An 18,175-nucleotide genomic window follows, 5' to 3' on the forward strand; every position below is an offset into this window, starting at 1 on the left:
AGTACAAGTTGTAAGCATAAGACCTCATACACGTACCTCTTTTTATTATAAGTGTTTAAATCACTATTTGGTTGCTGATCCGGTCAAAAGATGGATTTGACAATTTGACAAAAGCTTTCTAGAGACCATCGCTTCAAGGGAATCTCCCCTCGTGGGTTCGACAACTCAGGGTCACCTCTGAGAAATAAGTGAGGGATACTCTTTTTTGTTCTAATACCGGATCAATAAAAGGAGGTATTAAGGGTTGCTAACTTTATTGCCCTCAAAAATTGCATGGTATTGGTCTGGAATTAGGCCAACATGAAATTGAGGATGTACCTTCTTTTTTTCAACTCCATGTTTGGGTGTGCATGTGGAGGGTTTTCCGCATACTCTCCGCCATTTATTTGGCTTTTGGGTAGTTGGTTCTTTGTTTGGATTAATGGAAGATGTTGACCTTCTGTGCCTTTGCGGGGTATTCACGTGTTTGTGCTAAACATTGTTGCCTTCATTGTGAGTAAGGTTCGGTGCATGTATGTGCGTGAGAGACAGAGAGAGCATGAGAAGGCAAGTTGTTTGCACAAAGCCGGGAGAGAAAAAAAAAAGCTTGCTCAAAATGGCCTATAAACTAACCTGATCAAGCGACATCATACATTTATTAAGAATTAAATCAAGAATGTATTTCTTGCATTTTGTGGATTGTTGGCCCAATAAACCCAATGAGAGGGAGCATGGCCTGAGGGTAGATGCATGAGAAGTCTCGCAATATGTTCAGTTTTAATAAGTTGATTGTGTTTGGCTAGTCATGTCATGTCGATGCCGTCTAATAAATGCTCCGAAGAACATCTGCAGGATGGTGATGTGTTTCACTAAACAGAGCAAATATACGCTAGCCATGTCATGTCGATGCCTTCTAACAAATCCCCCCAAAAGAAATCCATGGGATGGTTTTGCGTTTCACTCAACGGAGCAAATGTACAAAATTGCAAGAGGATTCGCTCAAACAGAAACATCGAGGGGCCTATTTGCAAGATTTTAAAAGCGTGATAGTAAAGGGAAAAAACACGGGAATTGAGAGTCACATCACTACATGCCTGTGTACAAGAGAAACATGAAATTCTTCACGCAAGGTTGGAGTGTGGGAAACTTCCTCTGAAATCTAGTACGAACAAATGAAACGAGTCTTAAGAAGGAAAAAGAACGTGACCCTACAAACCAAAGAACACACGTAGGGAAAAGAAATCATAAGAATTAGAATCCTCTAAAACTCTCCTACAAATCATTTCAACCAAAGAGACCCCGAAGCAACGGCAACGCAAATAAAGCTGATATATACTCTCGCAAAATACAGAGAGAGAATAAAGCTGATATACTAGTACGTTTTAAACAGCAAGCCGTTGATTCTGGCGTGGCCGCACCCGCGCCGTTGCCGGATGCTGATGCCGCACGCCACGCAGCGAGAGTGGCCAGGAACGGAAAGGGACCGCGCGCGTCACTCCCACGGTCATCTCCATCTCATCGAAGTAGTCACACAGGCGTGGCGTAGGGAGGCCGGGAACCAATAAAAAAGGCCGTGTCGGGCGAAGAGGAGAATCAAAGCGACTCTCCTGGTAGCAGCAGCTAGCCAGCGACTCCTGCTTTGCTTTGCTTCCTCGTCGAGGAAGAGGAAGAAGAAGATGGGGGGCGTCGGCGTCTCCCTTGCGCTGCTCGTCGCCGTCGTCCTCTCCGCCGTCGCTGCTGCCCCGCAGGTTCGCTTCTTCTCCCCCGACCGATCCCGTCGCCGCTCGAGTCAACTCTCGAAGATCCGGTTTGGTTCGTTACCTAGCTTGCGGAGATAGGGGAACTTTGAGGATCGCAAGCTTAATGGGCCCCGACCGTCCTCGGGGAAGCAACCTCGCTGGGACCCGCAGCGGAGGGGCCTCCCGCGCCGAAGCGCCGTGCTGGTGGAGCTCGATGGCGAGCCAACCGAGGGCCTTTTCTCTGATATAAGCTGATGCCAAACGCTGAAAGAAAGTCGAATAGCTCTGAAATTCTTCTAAAAAAAGCTCTGAAATGAAAATCTGTTTTTTTTAATGTTTTTGTGCTGACCTTCTCAGGAAGGCATGTCAGAACGAATGTTTTCTATGGCAATTTTAGTTGCCGCGACGATAACAAATTCAGCTAGCAAACACGGCAAATCCTGGCAAGAAAAAATGAACTGAACGGATTTGCCACGCCTACCCACTAAACTTGCCATCCACGGACAACAAAATTTGCCAGACGTTCGCTAGTTATGAGGGTTCTTTTTATTTTGTTCTTTGTGTGCAAATAAGAACAAAAACCCGATCCTAGCACCGAATAGATAGGATCAGGGTGTTACTCGGTTAGCTGAATCACATATATGTTTGCTTAAAATCTCTATGTACATGCAGCTAGCCGGCACAGCCAAGGCAGAGCATTCCCTAGGAATCATCCAGGTGACTTTTAGTCCCACTCAAATTGACACCATCTTCATATGTATTGTTTGTATTACTCTTCATGATATGGTGTTGTATTGTACTGTCGCAGAAGGACATCATTCAGACGGTCAACAAGCATCCCAATGCCGGGTGGACGGCTGGACACAACCCCTACTTTGCAAACTACACTGTAAGCACTAAACAGCAACACCCTCCTGTTGTTCTCATCATCAAGGGAACATTTTTTCCTTCCTTGTATTCTGACCTGAAAATCACCCTCTTCCATGCAGATTGAGCAATTCAAGCATATCCTGGGAGTGAAACCAACGCCTCCGGGTTTGCTCGCTGGTGTTCCGATCAAAATTCATCCAGAAATGTATCTCCCCAAGGAGTTTGACGCTAGAACTCAATGGTCCAGTTGCAGCACAATTGGGAACATACTTGGTAGGTTCAACAAGATAACTCAATGTTGACCCACTTTCAAGTTTCAGCCAGAAATTGGTTTCCTGCGTCTTTTTGATTACTTTGACTAACTCCATTTCCTCTCTACCTTTCCAATACACTGGAAAACGCGGAATCTCATGAGCAGATCAAGTAAGAATATTCACACTACCTTAAATTGTTAGCTCCATGAATGCTTACTGAATCATGCAAGATGCTCAAGGTATTATGTATGTATTGGTTAACAATGGCAGGGTCACTGTGGTGCCTGTTGGGCCTTTGCTGCCGTGGAAGCTCTCCAGGATCGTTTCTGTATTCATCTCAACATGGTGAGTGCATATGAACGACGTACCTGCTCTCAGACTACTTTCAAACAGGCACGTTTAGTCCTTATCCTTACATAACAAAGTTGCTGTTTGTACTCCTTGCAGAGCGTCTCCCTTTCGGTCAATGACCTACTGGCTTGCTGTGGTTTTCTGTGTGGTAGCGGTTGTAATGGAGGATATCCTATCAGCGCATGGCGCTACTTCCGTCGCAGTGGCGTCGTCACTGAGGAGGTATATATGATACCTTTCTACTTTGTACCATTTGAATGTTCCAATCCTCCAAGAGCGATAAGTTTCTGTTATCTAATAAAATGGTTGGTGTGTGGAATGTCAAACAGTGCAATGTAAACTCAACGTCTCAGCAGTTGTTAATGCAAGATGTACTGAAATTCTTACGTAAATCTTACAGTTGAGTTAATGCATAGATGCTATGTGGTGTGAAATGCTAACAGTGTAAATTTGAACCAAAACATAAGGGAGTTATTTCCTCTGTTCACTATTATAAGATGTTCTAACTTTTTTCTAAATTGGATGTATGTAGACACGTTTTAGTGTGTTTGTTCACTCATTTCAGTCCGTATGTAGTCCATATTGAAATATCCAAAATGTCGTATAATAGTGGATGGAGGGAGTAGTGGTTAGTAGGAGCATATTGTATTCTACAGTTTTACTGATTATGTAAACTCATCCCAAGTTGCTTTGAGAAAAAAATACATGTGTCTTGTTTAAAGCATAGGAAATTTCTTGCAGCTTAACACGAAACATAAAATACATGAACCATCGTCAAAATTTCCATTAATCTTCATGAAAATTGATCCCAATGCACATATGTGGCTCCTCTTTCCTCGCCTACCATGGCTGAAAGTTAGATCATGTCCACCCTTGGTGGCTGCTTTGTTAGCTTCATCATTTTGGGTTTTCTCCTGTTCCATATTAATGTATATTTACTTAAATAGCGCTTTCCCATACTGTTTGCTGTATAAAATTCTGCTTGGCATACCATTAACCTGGAAAAAAACACTTTTTGGCAGTGCGATCCATACTTCGATCAGACTGGTTGCCAGCATCCTGGATGCGAGCCAGCTTATCCTACACCAAAATGTCAAAGGAAATGCAAGGTGGAGAACCAAGCGTGGAAGGAAAATAAGCATTTCAGTGTTAACGCGTACAGAGTACATTCTAATCCCCATGACATCATGGCAGAGGTCTACAAAAATGGCCCTGTAGAAGTTGCTTTCACCGTTTATGAGGTAACTTCAGTATTTTTCCTATTTCTGACTTTTAACCCGAGGTTCTAAAAATTGCTATTTAGCAGAAGTCGTGGCGGATCCTGGGTTGGTTGCAGTTACTGAAGTAAATTATTAGCAAAAGCTTAGAAACAACTAACATAGGCACTCTAGTGAGTAAGATGAAGCATGCAATGCTGTTGTACGGTGTTTCTTCAGTTCACTAGTCATTTGATATACAGCTCATATGCTTGGTGATAAGATGACAAAGAATCAAAAGGAAGTATCTTATTTCTCGGGTTACTGATTTAGTACTGCCAAATTTTGAAGGACTTCGCACACTACAAATCAGGAGTATACAAGCACATCACAGGTGGCGTGATGGGAGGTCATGCCGTCAAGTTGATCGGTTGGGGAACCAGTGATGCTGGCGAGGATTACTGGGTACCTTGTTGATTCCCCATATCACACTATATGTTGAACAATGATCAAGTCCTGATATGTTTTCTTTGTCTTCTGCTTTTCAGCTTCTTGCAAATCAGTGGAACAGAGGCTGGGGTGATGTAAGTTTGTGACAAATTCCTCGCATTGTTAAATGTTATTAACAGAGTATTGGGCTGAATTAATAAAGAAATATGGTAATGCATTGTAGGACGGATACTTCAAGATCATAAGGGGCGAGAATGAATGTGGCATCGAAGGCGATGTTACTGCCGGTATGCCCTCGACAAAGAACACGGCCAGAAACAATGATGTCGCCTTTGGAACGGCCATACTTTGAGGAGAGCACGAACACAGTTGAAATTAGCTGTTTGCATGTCAAATGAAGCCACTAATTTAACTCTGTGGGTTCCATGATACTGTATTCTGTACACTAGCGCAAACGCTGATATGTTGTTCAAACAACACTTGTTCAGAAACAGAAGGGGATAATAATGTCAATAAAAACATAAGGATGTCATCTCTTCAATCATTATGTGCTATGTTTCATTTTTAGTGTGCAGAGTTGATCTGTACCACAGAGATGAGCTCATGATGAACGGTACTGTAAAATGGAAGAATCCAAGTAGAGCCACCAGTGCACATGAACTATGATACAAATCGGTGAAATCTGATAGAAGTGTCACTCAGGAAAATTATTCAACGATAAGATGTCGTGTTGGTAACATTTTATCATGAGCTCACTAGCATTCACTCTTTTGACAAATTCAGATTTGACAAGAAAAGACAGGTATATCATGAATGTGTGTGGATATGAGCATCGGGTTAACATTGATCATGCAAGGCAAAGCACAGGGTCTTCTTCTCTCATTGAAATGCTCTGGATTACAACACACATTAACATTTACATTCTTCCCTCCACTATTCTCCGACGAAGAAGAAAAAGGAACCTACCACCCACCACCCAGCTTCCCACTCCCTGCCCCCTCCAGTCAGACTAACCTTCTAAACAAAGAGAAGACCCAGATACTGACACCAGGCACCCATCTTCGGGTGCCCAGGTGAAATGGACCTCTACTTTCCGTATCCTACAATTGGAAAGCATTGGCTAAAAACGAAAATGAATATGGATAGGGCAATGCGGCTTATACTTTACACCTCTGAGCTTCAGCCAGAGTAAAAAGGGGAAGAAGCGCTCCCCGGGAAGTTGTCATATCCAGGAAGACTTCTTCTCGCCGTATCCTGTGCATGGAACGCCCTTCTCTTCTTCCTCCCTCTTGCTAAAAAGGGTCTGGTCCGAGCAATCAAGACCCGCCCCACATGCCGTATTGTACAACTCGCAAGCGGAGTAGCATACCCGAAGCCTGTTGTCCCCATCCTCGTCGCACCTTTGAATTGAGATCTGATCAATGGAGTAATAAGAATGAGATGAGAAGACAGTTTTCCCTCTTAACAGCACAAACCTATAAGGCCACATATACAAGGAGGGCATAGCCGCATGGCCAATAAAATTGTCTATTAACTTAAACATCACCACTACTTGGCATCGTACATACTGCAATCTATTTAAGTATATATGCTTCTTCAAAGTGGCATCTATTGGTCTATTTGAGGTAAGTTGTGCAACTTAATCTATTATGCTTGTTTTTAGAAGCTGTAGTGAGAGCTAAACTTCTTGTAAGTATGCAGCTGAAGTTAAACATTCCAAAAATAGGAAGATAATCTAAGTGCCACTATTCACCCACTTAATGCTTGCAGCAATTAACAGCAAAATATAATCTCATGGGTAAGCAACTGTGGCTGCACAAGTTTGAAATATCAGAAGGAAGTTAATGACATAAACATTTGAGAAATGGTCAGAGGGAACAGTACCCAGCAAGCCAGCCGCTTCGCCGCTGCTGCACAATTGGCATTGTTGAAGAAGTTAAGGAAGGTCCGCCCACTTGGCATCAATCTATTGTAATTTGGCACAAGAACTACTGCTTCGAGTTGCTGTAGTATGCTGAGTTCACTTGGTGCACAATGCTGCCCATCAGAATCCCGAACCAGTACATCATGACACATTGACAGGCTGGGCAGTATTGTCGAACCCTTTTGACAAGTGTAGCCCGCATAATCTGAACATCGAAACTCACATTTACCATTGTCACAAACCCCTCCATGCAAACTACACTGCTCATCACAAACCGCTGCATACAATGAAAACAAGACATTACTATTGCTTGTTCAATCAAGAGCAGAGCAACTAATCAACGCATTGTGAGTTTCCGATGTTTGATCATTCTAAAATTGCAAACTTTACTGATATCACAAACCATGTCTTTCATCCCACAATGCAAATGGATTTGTTCAATATAGGTATGTGAAATTCTTCAGGCCTTCACCATGGCCTAAACCTCATGAATACAGCCCGCAGTAATAGATGTGTGCATCTATAGAGACTTTCAGTTATTAAGCTTTTACCTGTTGAGCAGTCAATTCCCGTCCAGCCACTTTCGCATTCACAGATCCCATTAGCTTTGCATATACCATGACCACTGCACTTGTCTGGGCAAGATCCTGTTGACCCAAACCAACACTAGTTAGTAAACAGAATGAGCACTTCAACATATCAGGATGGCGATCATGCCAATTTCTCAAGAAATGAAGGACTACACATTCTTCGTATGACCAATAATTGCAGATTGTACATGTTGGCTATTTGCCTCATCCTGATTGACAATTCACATGAAAAAGAACACGACAAAAGTTGCATGGCACATTTGCCACCAAAAGAATGTTTCACTTGAACCTCCAGGTTATTCATCATCATTCCCAGGATACAAAATTAGAGAATTTGTGCTGAAAAAGTTAATAACTGGAAGAAAAAATAAAGACACGTCCAGGGCTGTGCAGCTGTATACTCACTTCTACTGCAGTCATGGTCATGGAACCCAGGGAAGCAGTGGCAGGTTCCAGCAATGCAATCACCATTGAAACTGCACGACTTGGGGCACTGGCCGCTTATTTGGACTGGTACGGTGTTGCATAATTCATGATATGCCGGGCAAATCAAGTCCCCTTCAGCACAAAATTAACTTGGGTGAGAAGTGAGAACTAAAGAACAGAGCTTGATTTAATACACCTTAGATAACAAAACACACCATTGAAGCCTGGGAACTGAACTGGGCCACCAGATTCTGGACATGACTTCCAGACGCCGTCAACAGCAACCTATCATTGTTCAACAGCATTTTAAAATTGACAGTAGGAACATGATTCATAATTCATTGCTTGAGCAAATGTGATGTGGCCAGTATCAGAAACAGTATGATGATGCGTTAAAAAACACAAAACATGAAGATAATCACCCAAGAAAAAGAGAAAGCTAGCTGAATGACTGCATTGTAGGTAGCAAAAATAGTATAATCACGCGGCACATCAATCTCCATACAAATCCAATGGTGACAAGAGTTATCGATCAAATCCATAACCATATTCGACATTTTAAAATCTGCACACAAGATTACCATTGGTGCACGTGAAGTAGACCAAACTTACTGTCATTGTCATTTAGTATTTTAGGAGTGAAGAACCGAACATAAGTTCTTATAGCCATAGATTATATTTTGGCAATTATTATGATGAACATTACAAATAACAGACACCACACATGGAATGGAAATATAACACTGCACGAGAATATTTGGAAAAAGACAGGGTCCAAGCACAGTTTAACTTTGTGCAAAGTGATATAATAAATGAAACAGTAGCCACCTCTAAGGAGTTATTTGTGCAGCGATGCTGATAACAGCCATTTCCCTGGGTCATAGATCCACGGACAAACCCAGTTCGCACTAGTGTTGAAGCCATACACCTGTACGTTGGCGAATTTTCAGAAAACAGTCAGAATTGTGAAACGGGGTGTTCTATAATGAGCATGCATCCAAATTATCTTCAGCAGTCTCACCTCGAGTTACTTCCTCGTACTTCACCTAACATTCTGTCAGGTGCTCGTGCACTATTTACGTCAGTGCACGAGCCATCGGAATAAGCAACAAAATATGTGCAGTAATCAGCTAATGATGACTGTCCACCTACAGATGTGAAATTGTGTATGAGAAACTCAAAACATAACATGCTGACATACAAGTATCGAAGGATTAAGAAGGAAAGAAGATAAAAAGGATGGAGGGTCCTTCTGTTGTTGTGTGTTGTGACGTAATCTAATTACTAGGTGATCTGTACTCATTTTCTGGTGTGCAAGTAATATGTCTCTGTTACAGCACGACAGCAGCCAAAGAAAATGAAGTGCTTTCTGAAACAAAAAATGCATAACAGACCCTAAGATTGAATAGAACATGAAAAAAAGACTTCCAGAAAGAATAATTGATTTTTTAAACTCAGAGATAGTTCTAAAACTGATCCCCTCAATAGCTTATCAGGATCACCTCTTGGATTAGGTGATTCAACTTACTCTGCAATGGGAGATTATTGCGAAACAGCAGCAGAAGGCAAAGCTTTGCACACTTTTCAGAGAGGATAGAGTGGATTGATGGGGTACTCCCAAGTCCTAACATACCAACAACTATATACTAATTGCACCCAACCAAAGTTATGCATTTAGTACAAAAAAAATAGTGTGCCTCCCCCCCTCAACTAAGAGGAGGTGTAAGAACTAACAGCGATTAAACAGAAAACTTAAATCCATATTAAGAGTTCTCTATGTCATTTGAACAGCCCGTATAATGTCAGAAAAAAGGACCATTTATCTCACCTTTATTGGCTTGAGGGAAATATTGAGCCCACTTGGGCAAGTCCCCACTATAGCTAACTATAGGACAGTAACCTTCTGCCTCCCTATTGTATGTGCATCCTGATAGTTGAGTTGTGTTGCAGCGGTATGCCCCTTTCCATGAATTGCAGGGGGAGATCGCAAACTCTGTTCCCTGATTTCGACCCCAGTCTAAATGCTCAGCCATGCTATAATTAGCTTGATACCATCCACTGTCCTCCAATAATGCTAAAGTCATCTTTGAAACCACTGATCTTGTATCCACCGACCCAGTCATGATCTCATTCATTAAGAGTCTTTTCTCCCAATGTGAACCTGTTAAGAGTGTCAAATGTTAGTGAAGGGAGGAAATCTACACAACTGGGGGTATTCTCAACTCATATAATACGTAAATGTCAGAAAATACAAACATCAAACTATGGAGACTTATGTTATGGCAGCAGTACCTGAGGTACCCCTGCCTCCGCCATCTTCCAATTCCAGCCCACTGAAGTTCTGGGAAAATGCCTAGCACGATGAAGAAATGTATCAATTAGTATGAAGCAGCTTTCTTTATGTAGGTACCATATAAAAATGGAGAAGCGATTGACAGTGGCAATCACATGAACAATCCAAAAGATTCAACATAGCTCACAAATCTTCAGTTACTACTTACTCCATAATGATGCCTAGAGTGCATTACAACTCGAGGAAGGACAACACGGGTAACCATTCTTCCAAGCTTTTCGTCCAAAGCCTGAACAGTAACCTGAAAAGAGAGAGATTGAGATCAGTGTGCAATGCGAACTAGGCAAGGGGCATAAGCTATCATCAAAAAGAGATATGGCAGAAGTACTTCCACATAGTTTTTCAGGCTATACTACTAATCAATGGAAGTAAACAGAGAAGTTTTGCACTGGAGAAACTGAATATATGTGGTGATGTATATTCTTTCTAAAGCTCTTCTCCCTCAGACTCTAAGAGGTACCCCAAGTATGCTCCTTTGCAGAAAACTTTTTTCCCCACAAACAACTGAACGATATGACTGCACAGTAGGATTTTTTTAGCAGAAGGGACAATAATTGCCAACATAATGCCTCAACTAAATCCTTTACCTAACAGGAAAGAGATATTTTGTGAATCTCTGAACATCAGTGTGCACAAGAGCAGAAGACCGAAAAGATGAGCACCAAACAATGGCCTGTCTTTGTGCCAAACCAATGGACTCAGAACCTAGTGCTGAAGACCAGGTGGCAGGCGTGATGAGGAATCTTTAAATCATTCAAAAGAAGAACCTGGTGCTGAAGGGCTCAAAGATTACAAAAACATGATCCCGGTTTACTACGGTCACAAGGTGCAAATCCATCATGAGCTACACATGCGGAAATCAGTTGTGCACACCCTTGATCATCCTGTGGGGTGTGGATCATGGGCCCACAGGCTGATAAGATAGTTCATTCGCTAAATACTTGTTTGTTGCTACTGAAGTTAAATGCTCATGCATTGTTATATAAGTTCTTTTTATTGCCTGAGTTGTTTAAACGCATGTGTCATCGTAGTCCCCAGCTTTGTGCAAATAAAGAAATATCTCAAAATGTACTTCAACCGGACCAGCTAATCAAAGGTCTTGATACATCTGTCCACTACATAGAATATATGATAACTGTGGTAACAAATTTCTTGCCAACTTAAGAGGTAATCTTTGAAGGTGAACACCACCAACTCAGATGTTTATAAGAGTTATTACTAGCAGAATGCCCGTGTGTTGCTACTATGAAACTATAAAATACGAGTTAGGTCACTTGCTTAGGAAGTCGTCAAAATACGTTGGTGTCCTGCGGCCTTTGCACGTGATTCATGATTTAAAAGTGAAAATATATCGAAAGATCATGCTGCAGGCATTGGAGAATCTTAAGCAATCAGGGTAGGTTCTTTGCAAGACATGATATTTTGAATGTTGAAACATATGAGAATAGGCATTAGTATGTTCAGTAGTTGACTGCACAAGGTCGTCTATCAGGTAGATGGGCAAGGTCTACCATCGCTTTGGAATTACAATTTGTTCACTCGTTCTCCGATAAAGGATTGGAAGAGCTTGGTTGGAATGAGAAACTGAAAACAAGAGCATAATTTTGAGTTGGAGTCACATTTTTGCATTTGTTATTTGTGCATTCTGCAAGTGTTGGTCTCACATGAAAGTAGTAGCGTACTTGTTTGTTAGTTTTAGGTCCCAGATGTGAGTAAAAGTACATTTGATTATTCATGTCCCTTGGAAGGTTGCTAGTCCCACATGTGGGTAAGGGACTAAGGGTGCATTTTTTTATTGGTGAAGATTGTTGGTCCCACATGTGAACTCACCACGAACTCCAACCTTTATAAACAAGGAAGATAAGGAAGAGAAATAGAGAACAGAGTTAAGAGTTGAGATCGTCTCTTTAAGAATCCAGAAATTAAAGAGAATCCAGAAATTCACTTGCACAGAACATACACGGTTAACTCCGCCTATGTTGTCTCAACATAGCAAGTAGCCCAGGTAAAGGAGGAGGGTTGTAATAGGCTTGGCGAGCCAACGTCAAAACTCAGCCACTCTTATGGAGATGAAACCCAAAAGATAATCATTGGGGTGTAACCATCTCAGCGACGCGCCATATCAGAGAACCCGGGTGTGGTGTCAAATGGGGGTCGGGCCATCACCCCCTGGTGGCCTATCATATCTTGATCTGGATACGGTGGCAAGTGAGCAAGGATCGGGTCGTTGCATCCTTAGTGGCACGCTACATCGGCGCCCGGGTGAAGTGAAAAATGAGCAAGGGTCTTCGCATTTGACTCGACGAGCACGAAGGGTTAGGAAGGTAGCCGAGCCTAGGAGGATCCGCTTAGGTAGCTGGAACGTAGGGTCCCTGACAGGTAAGCTTCGGGAGCTAGTTGATGCAGCTGTGAAGAGAGGTGTTGATAGTTGGGGACTTAGTTCTCAATGTTATCAGTGTGTATGCCCCGCAAGTAGGCCCCAATGAGAACACCAAGAGGGAGTTCTGGGAAGGCCTGGAGGACATGGTTAGGAGTGTACCTATTGGCAAGAAGCTCTTCATAGGAGACCTCAATGGCCACGTGGGTACATCAATCACGGGTTTTGAAGGGGTGCATGGGGGCTTCGGCTATGGCATCAAGAATCAAGGAGAAGATGTCTTAAGCTTTGCTCTAGCCTACGACATGATCATAGCTAACACCCTCTTTAAAAAGAGAGAATCGCATCTGGTGACTTTTAGTAGTTGTCAACACTCTAGCCAGATTGGTTTCATCCTCTTGAGAAAAGCAGACAAGCATGCTTGCCTAGATTGTAAGGTGATACCTGGAGAGAGTGTTGTCCCTCAGCATAAGCTTGTGGTGGCTGACTTCCGCTTTCGGATTCGTGTCCTTCTCCTTCATAGCCTTCTGGGCATCATCGTTCCACCACCAGGTATCTCTAGCTTCACTTCTACTTCCCCAGGATAGGAGTGTAGACAACATAGAGAAGTACAAGGTGCCAAAGAAGGCCGCCAAGCGAGCTATGAGTGAAGCAAGGGGCCGGGCGTATGAGGACCTCTACCAACGGTTAGGCACGAAGGAAAGCGAAAGGGACATCTATAAGATGGCCAAGATCAGAGAGAGGAAGACGAGGGATGTCAACCAAGTCAAATGCATCAACGACAAAGCAAACCAGCTCCTGGTGAAGGATGAGGAGATAAAGCATAGATGGCGGGAGTACTTCGACAAGTTGTTCAATGGGGAGAATGAGAGCTCTAGCATTGAACTGGATGACTCCTTTGATGATACCAACATGCGTTTTGTGCAGTGAATCCAGGAGTCTGAGGTCAAGGAGGAAGGATGAAAGGAGGCAAGGCGATGGACCCTGATTGTATCCCCATTGAGGTGTGGAGAAGCCTCGGAGACATAACGATAGTATGGGTAACTAAGCTTTTCGACCACATTTTTCAGGCGAACAAGATACCAAAAGAACGGAGATGGAGTATATTAGTATTAATCTTTAAGAACAAGGGGGATGTCCAGAGTTGTACTAATTACCATGGAATTAAGCTGATGAGTCATACAATGAAGCTGTGGGAGAGAGTCATTGAGCACTGCTTAAGTAGAATGACAAGCATGACCAAAAATCAGTTTGGTTTCATGCCTGAGAGGTCGACCATGGAAGCCATTTTCTTGGTACGACAACTTATGGAGAGATACAGAGAGTAAAAGGATATGCATATGGTGTTCACTGACTTGGAGAAGGCATACGATAAGATACCACGGAATGTCATGTGGCGGGCCTTGAAAAAACACAAAGTCCCAGCAAAGTACATTACCCTCATCAAGGACATGTACGTTAATGTTGTGACAAGTGTTCGAACAAGTGATGGCGACACTGATGACTTCCTGATTAAAATAGGACTGCACCAGGGGTCAGCTTTGAGCCCTTATCTTTTTGCTTTGGTGATGGATGAGATCACAAGGGATATACAAGGAGATATCCCATGGTGTATGCTCGCGGGTGATGTGGTGCTAGTCGATGATAGTCGAACAGGGGTTGATAGGAAGTTAGAATATGGAGACAAACCTTGGAATCAAAAGGTTTTAGACTTAGTATAACTAAAACCGAGTACATGACGTGCGGTTTCAGTACTACTAGGCATGAGGAGGAGGTTAGCCTTGATGGGCATGTGGTGCCTCATAAGGACACCTTTCGATATTTGGGGTCGATGTTGCAGAAGGATGGGGATATCGGTGAAGATGTGAACCATCGATCGAATGGATGATTGCCACCAAGCTTCTGGCGTTCTCTGTGACAAGAGAGTGCCACAAAAGCTAAAAGGCAGGTTCTATAGGACGGTGATTCGACCCGCAATGTTGTACGGCACTGAGTGTTGGCCAACTAAATAGTGACACGTTCAACAGTTAGGTGTGGCGCAGATGCGCATGTTGAGATGGATGTGTGGCCACGCAAGGACCAGGTCCAGAATGATGATATACGAGATAGAGTTGGGGTAGCACAGATTGAAGAGAAACTTGTCCAACATCGTCTGAGATGGTTTGGTCATATTCAGAGGCCTCCAGAAGCTCTGGTGCACAGCGGACGGCTAAAGCATGCTGATAATGTCAAGAGAGGTCAGGGTAGACCGAACTTGACATGGGAGGAGTCCGTAAATAGAGATCTGAAGGACTGGAGTATCACCAAAGAACTAGCCATGGACCGCGTGGAAGCTTGCTATCCAATGCCACAACCATGAGTTGGTTGGAGATCTTTTGGGTTTTAGCTCTAGCCTACCCCAACTTGTTTGGGGCTAAAGGCTTTGTTGTTGTTGTATGGAACATACACGGTTCTCCCAATCATGGTCCTCACTTATGGGACATTCTTGCATAGGTTTGTTTCCAACAACTAGTTGAGTGAGAAGTGATGCGCTGCCTATTGCACCAAGGCATGGAAGAAAATTATGGTCTATCATTCTATATGAATCATATGTAGTGAATATCAAGCCACCTGGGTATACTCCTTAGCAAGGCATGCCCGCATCAGCTATCATGCCAGCCAGTTAATGCTCATTACACATAAAAAGGCTTTAGCACAGATATCATATGGCTGTTGTGAGAGATTTGAAAGCATCAATGCATAGTGGACTATTTAACCACAAGTGTTGAGGTTTGCCAATTGGTTGTTCCTCAATATGCGTACAGGCCTTTCTGGCTTTTCTTATAATTATTGCAATTAATAATATGAGTACAGGCCTTTCTGGCTTTTCGTATATAATGGATTGCGATTCATAAGAATAATCTCATAAGCTGGGTTTATAGCACATATGCCAAACATTCCAACAGGCTCATTTCTTAATAGATAAGCCCCAAAAGTTGTGCAAATATCTCCTGACTTATTAGTACTTATAAACTTGGAGATTATTCATGACTTCTCAGCTTAAACCTAAGTCGTAATACTAGGCTGATATGGTAAGGTGGCAACTAACATGTAAGGCTGCCCAACAACTGTAGTGCCCACTGGATTGTTGAGCGCTTCAGTCATAAACCCTTTAAAGATACTCCCTCTGGTCCTTTTTAGTTTGCATATAACATTTGACTGAAGTCAAGCCTCATAAAGTTTGACCAACTTTGTAGAAAAAAGCGCCAACATTCACGATCTGAAATCAATACCACTAGATGTGTCATGACTTAAAGTTTCATATTATATAATTTTAGCATGGCAGATGTTGATATTTTTTCATATAAATACGGTCAAACTTCGTGAAGTTTGACTCCAGAAAATTCTAATATGCAGAGTAAAAAGGACCGGAGGGAGTAAAAGGTAAATGCAGTTTTGACTGTTACATCTAACCCAAATACAATAAAGCAATCATCAGCACTTAACACTGGGATCCACAACAGCAGATGGAAATATACTACACCAATAAGAGGAAAGACATTGTCAATTACCTGATCACGCCTTCTTTTCCTTTCGTCACGAAAATGTGTGAAGGCATGAGGATCAAAGCCTAGAACATGCATGACCTCATGTATCAAAGTAGCAGAAAGTAACGTTTCTGCTTCAGCCGTCAAATGACGAGGGGCCACATTAACATGTCCTACAAAACATGCATATGTTCAGAATAGCACTAGAACCTCTCCTGCCTGTTAATATTTGTATGTGAAGCTTGAGTGGGTTAACAAACCTGCAATTGCACGACCCCATTGGTCCCGTTCACAGGCTACAGCCCACGCAAGGGTGTTGCCTGTTGTTGGTCTAGTTGTTACTAAGAGTACTAAATCAGCATTAGCAACACCATCTGCAATTCAGGGGAAAAATCAATGGAGAACCAGATCAAAAAGGCTACAAGATGGCCTAATTATAACGGCAAATTACCTTCAATATACGCATGGGGAAGCTGTACGCCTCCATCCTGGCCACAAGCAGAGTACCCACTGAGCCGCAGGTTCCCCTTGACAGGTTCGACAGCTAAAGCTTTTCTGAACCACTCTACTGTTTGTCCCAGTGCCTGCCAGTAATCCAACTCAGCATTTAGCACACAGAATAACATGACAATAGCGTATCCTGTCTTTTTTAAGCTATGCCACATTTCAGATCAAGTGACAGACAGAACCACCAAAAGCACAAGAACTGCACCTTCCGAAGTCGTTGCTTCTTGTCCTCCCCAGCTATATCTTCAAAGGTGCAATTGTACCAGCAATCTCCCACCAATGGTGGGTCTCCGTGAGGAGAACAGATAGGTGTTCCTGGTGCTGATGGTACAGGCGGTTCACCAAGCTAGCAAAACCAAACAGCAAACTGAGGATTAGAACCAGGATATTAAAGCAGCTCCTGGCGCGATCATAAGCTTCCGCCAGACCTACCTTGACAATGTCACCGACATTTTTACAATCCCGGTCGGGTGAGTGCCCAACAGCATCATAGTTGAGGTATATCCGTATTGGCTTCTTGACATTGCTCCGTGGAGCACGCCAAGATGACACCCCCAACAATTGCCTGCCTCTTACGCGCTCCACTTTCTCTCGGGGCACATGGTATACTTGTGGCATGACAGAATACTCCTTCCGACCAGCGCGTCGCCGCTGATGCAGTATCTCGTCGTGGATGCAGGAATGGCTAAGGTAAACATCCTTGTCTCCAGCATCAGCGCTTTCCAGAGACAATGTTTTGCCGTCGTCGGAATTTGCACTAGCTCCTCCAGACCAGACTAGAATCAAAACAATCTGCAGCACAAGCAAGAAGGAAAGAATTAGTTACGGGTAGCAATATAAATGCAGCAGCTCCTTGTAATGGTACTGGACCACAGGCGGTAAGAACTGCATCAGCAAATTGAATAGGCAAACAGCAAGGAATCCATCCAAAAACGGCAAGTTTTGATTCATCTGCTTTCACTAGTCTAACTGCGACCCAGATGCCCAAAAATAGTAGCTCCTCCGGGAGAAACATTCCCTTCCTTGCCCAAGAAAGTCCGCGGCGGAACAGTAAAACCCTACACCAGAGAGGGCAGGCCAAATCTACCAAATCGCCACGAGAAATCCAAAATGCGAACCAATTCGTACGAAATCCCTCCCAAGGCGAAGTGAATATCTGGACCATTTCGCCCCAAATCCACGAAACCCGGGGGCTGACCCCGGCCGGATCGAGGGAGCAGCTCACCTGGAGCCTGACGAGCCATAGCACCCTCCCGCGGCGGCCGCTCGCGTCCATGTAGTAGTAAGCTGGCCCCCGCAGCGTCCCGCCGCTCCCATTCACCGCCGCCGCCTCCCCGTCTCCGCCAGCCTCCACCTCATCCCTGGTCCGCACGGAATCAACGCCCCCTCCTCCTGCTCCTCCTTCCGCCTCACGCCGCGCGCAGCCTCCGCCGGGGCGACGGGTCCTGACCACGGCGCCTCCGCGCGGGCGGGGGCGCAACCGCCGGGAGCAATCAACCAGATCGAGGCCGGCCGGCGGGCGGGCGGGCGGGCGGGCCACCGCCCCCGAATGATTAGGGTTTGGTGGAGGCCCTAGCCTACCCCGGGGCTCCGTCCGAAGAGGGGAGGGGAGGGAGTAGGAAGGAGGAGACG

General features: G+C 43.8%; 2 protein-coding genes across 2 annotated transcripts; one reads left to right on the forward strand and one right to left on the reverse strand.

The window, feature by feature from the left end:
- Nucleotides 1-1,524: 1,524 nt before the first annotated feature.
- On the forward strand, nucleotides 1,525-5,386 carry LOC119286771 (cathepsin B-like protease 2). Its single transcript, XM_037566219.1, has 11 exons — nucleotides 1,525-1,727; nucleotides 2,391-2,435; nucleotides 2,527-2,607; nucleotides 2,708-2,861; nucleotides 3,007-3,011; nucleotides 3,113-3,187; nucleotides 3,290-3,415; nucleotides 4,216-4,434; nucleotides 4,741-4,854; nucleotides 4,938-4,973; nucleotides 5,063-5,386. The coding sequence occupies exons 1-11, from the start codon at nucleotides 1,656-1,658 to the stop codon at nucleotides 5,189-5,191; spliced, it is 1,056 nt and encodes a 351-aa protein (XP_037422116.1). The 5' UTR covers nucleotides 1,525-1,655; the 3' UTR covers nucleotides 5,192-5,386.
- A 303-nt stretch (nucleotides 5,387-5,689) lies between these two features.
- Nucleotides 5,690-18,169, reverse strand: LOC119286773 (leishmanolysin homolog). Its single transcript, XM_037566220.1, has 16 exons — nucleotides 17,769-18,169; nucleotides 16,976-17,335; nucleotides 16,749-16,889; nucleotides 16,488-16,620; nucleotides 16,297-16,410; nucleotides 16,061-16,209; nucleotides 10,281-10,373; nucleotides 10,072-10,132; nucleotides 9,608-9,940; nucleotides 8,801-8,927; nucleotides 8,608-8,707; nucleotides 7,995-8,064; nucleotides 7,759-7,911; nucleotides 7,315-7,410; nucleotides 6,724-7,040; nucleotides 5,690-6,253 (listed from the first exon to the last, which is right to left on the reverse strand). Exons 1-16 carry the CDS (start codon nucleotides 17,817-17,819, stop codon nucleotides 6,062-6,064), a joined length of 2,490 nt encoding a protein of 829 aa, XP_037422117.1. The 5' UTR covers nucleotides 17,820-18,169; the 3' UTR covers nucleotides 5,690-6,061.
- Between the last annotated feature and the right edge of the window lie 6 nt (nucleotides 18,170-18,175).

This window comes from Triticum dicoccoides, chromosome 4A (genome assembly GCF_002162155.2).
Source record: "Triticum dicoccoides isolate Atlit2015 ecotype Zavitan chromosome 4A, WEW_v2.0, whole genome shotgun sequence".
Lineage (NCBI taxonomy): Eukaryota > Viridiplantae > Streptophyta > Magnoliopsida > Poales > Poaceae > Triticum > Triticum dicoccoides.

Coding starts and splice junctions, on each gene's coding strand:
- LOC119286771 (XM_037566219.1), top strand. CDS start 1,656: ATGGGGGGCGTCGGCGTCTCCCTTGCGCTGCTCGTCGCCGTCGTCCTC. Junction 2,436..2,526: donor ATTCCCTAGGAATCATCCAG/GTGACTTTTAGT, acceptor GTACTGTCGCAG/AAGGACATCATTCAGACGGT. Junction 3,188..3,289: donor TCTGTATTCATCTCAACATG/GTGAGTGCATAT, acceptor TACTCCTTGCAG/AGCGTCTCCCTTTCGGTCAA.
- LOC119286773 (XM_037566220.1), bottom strand. CDS start 17,819: ATGGACGCGAGCGGCCGCCGCGGGAGGGTGCTATGGCTCGTCAGGCTC. Junction 16,411..16,487: donor TCCCCATGCGTATATTGAAG/GTAATTTGCCGT, acceptor CCTGAATTGCAG/ATGGTGTTGCTAATGCTGAT. Junction 10,374..16,060: donor GGAAAAGAAGGCGTGATCAG/GTAATTGACAAT, acceptor CTCTCTTTTCAG/GTTACTGTTCAGGCTTTGGA.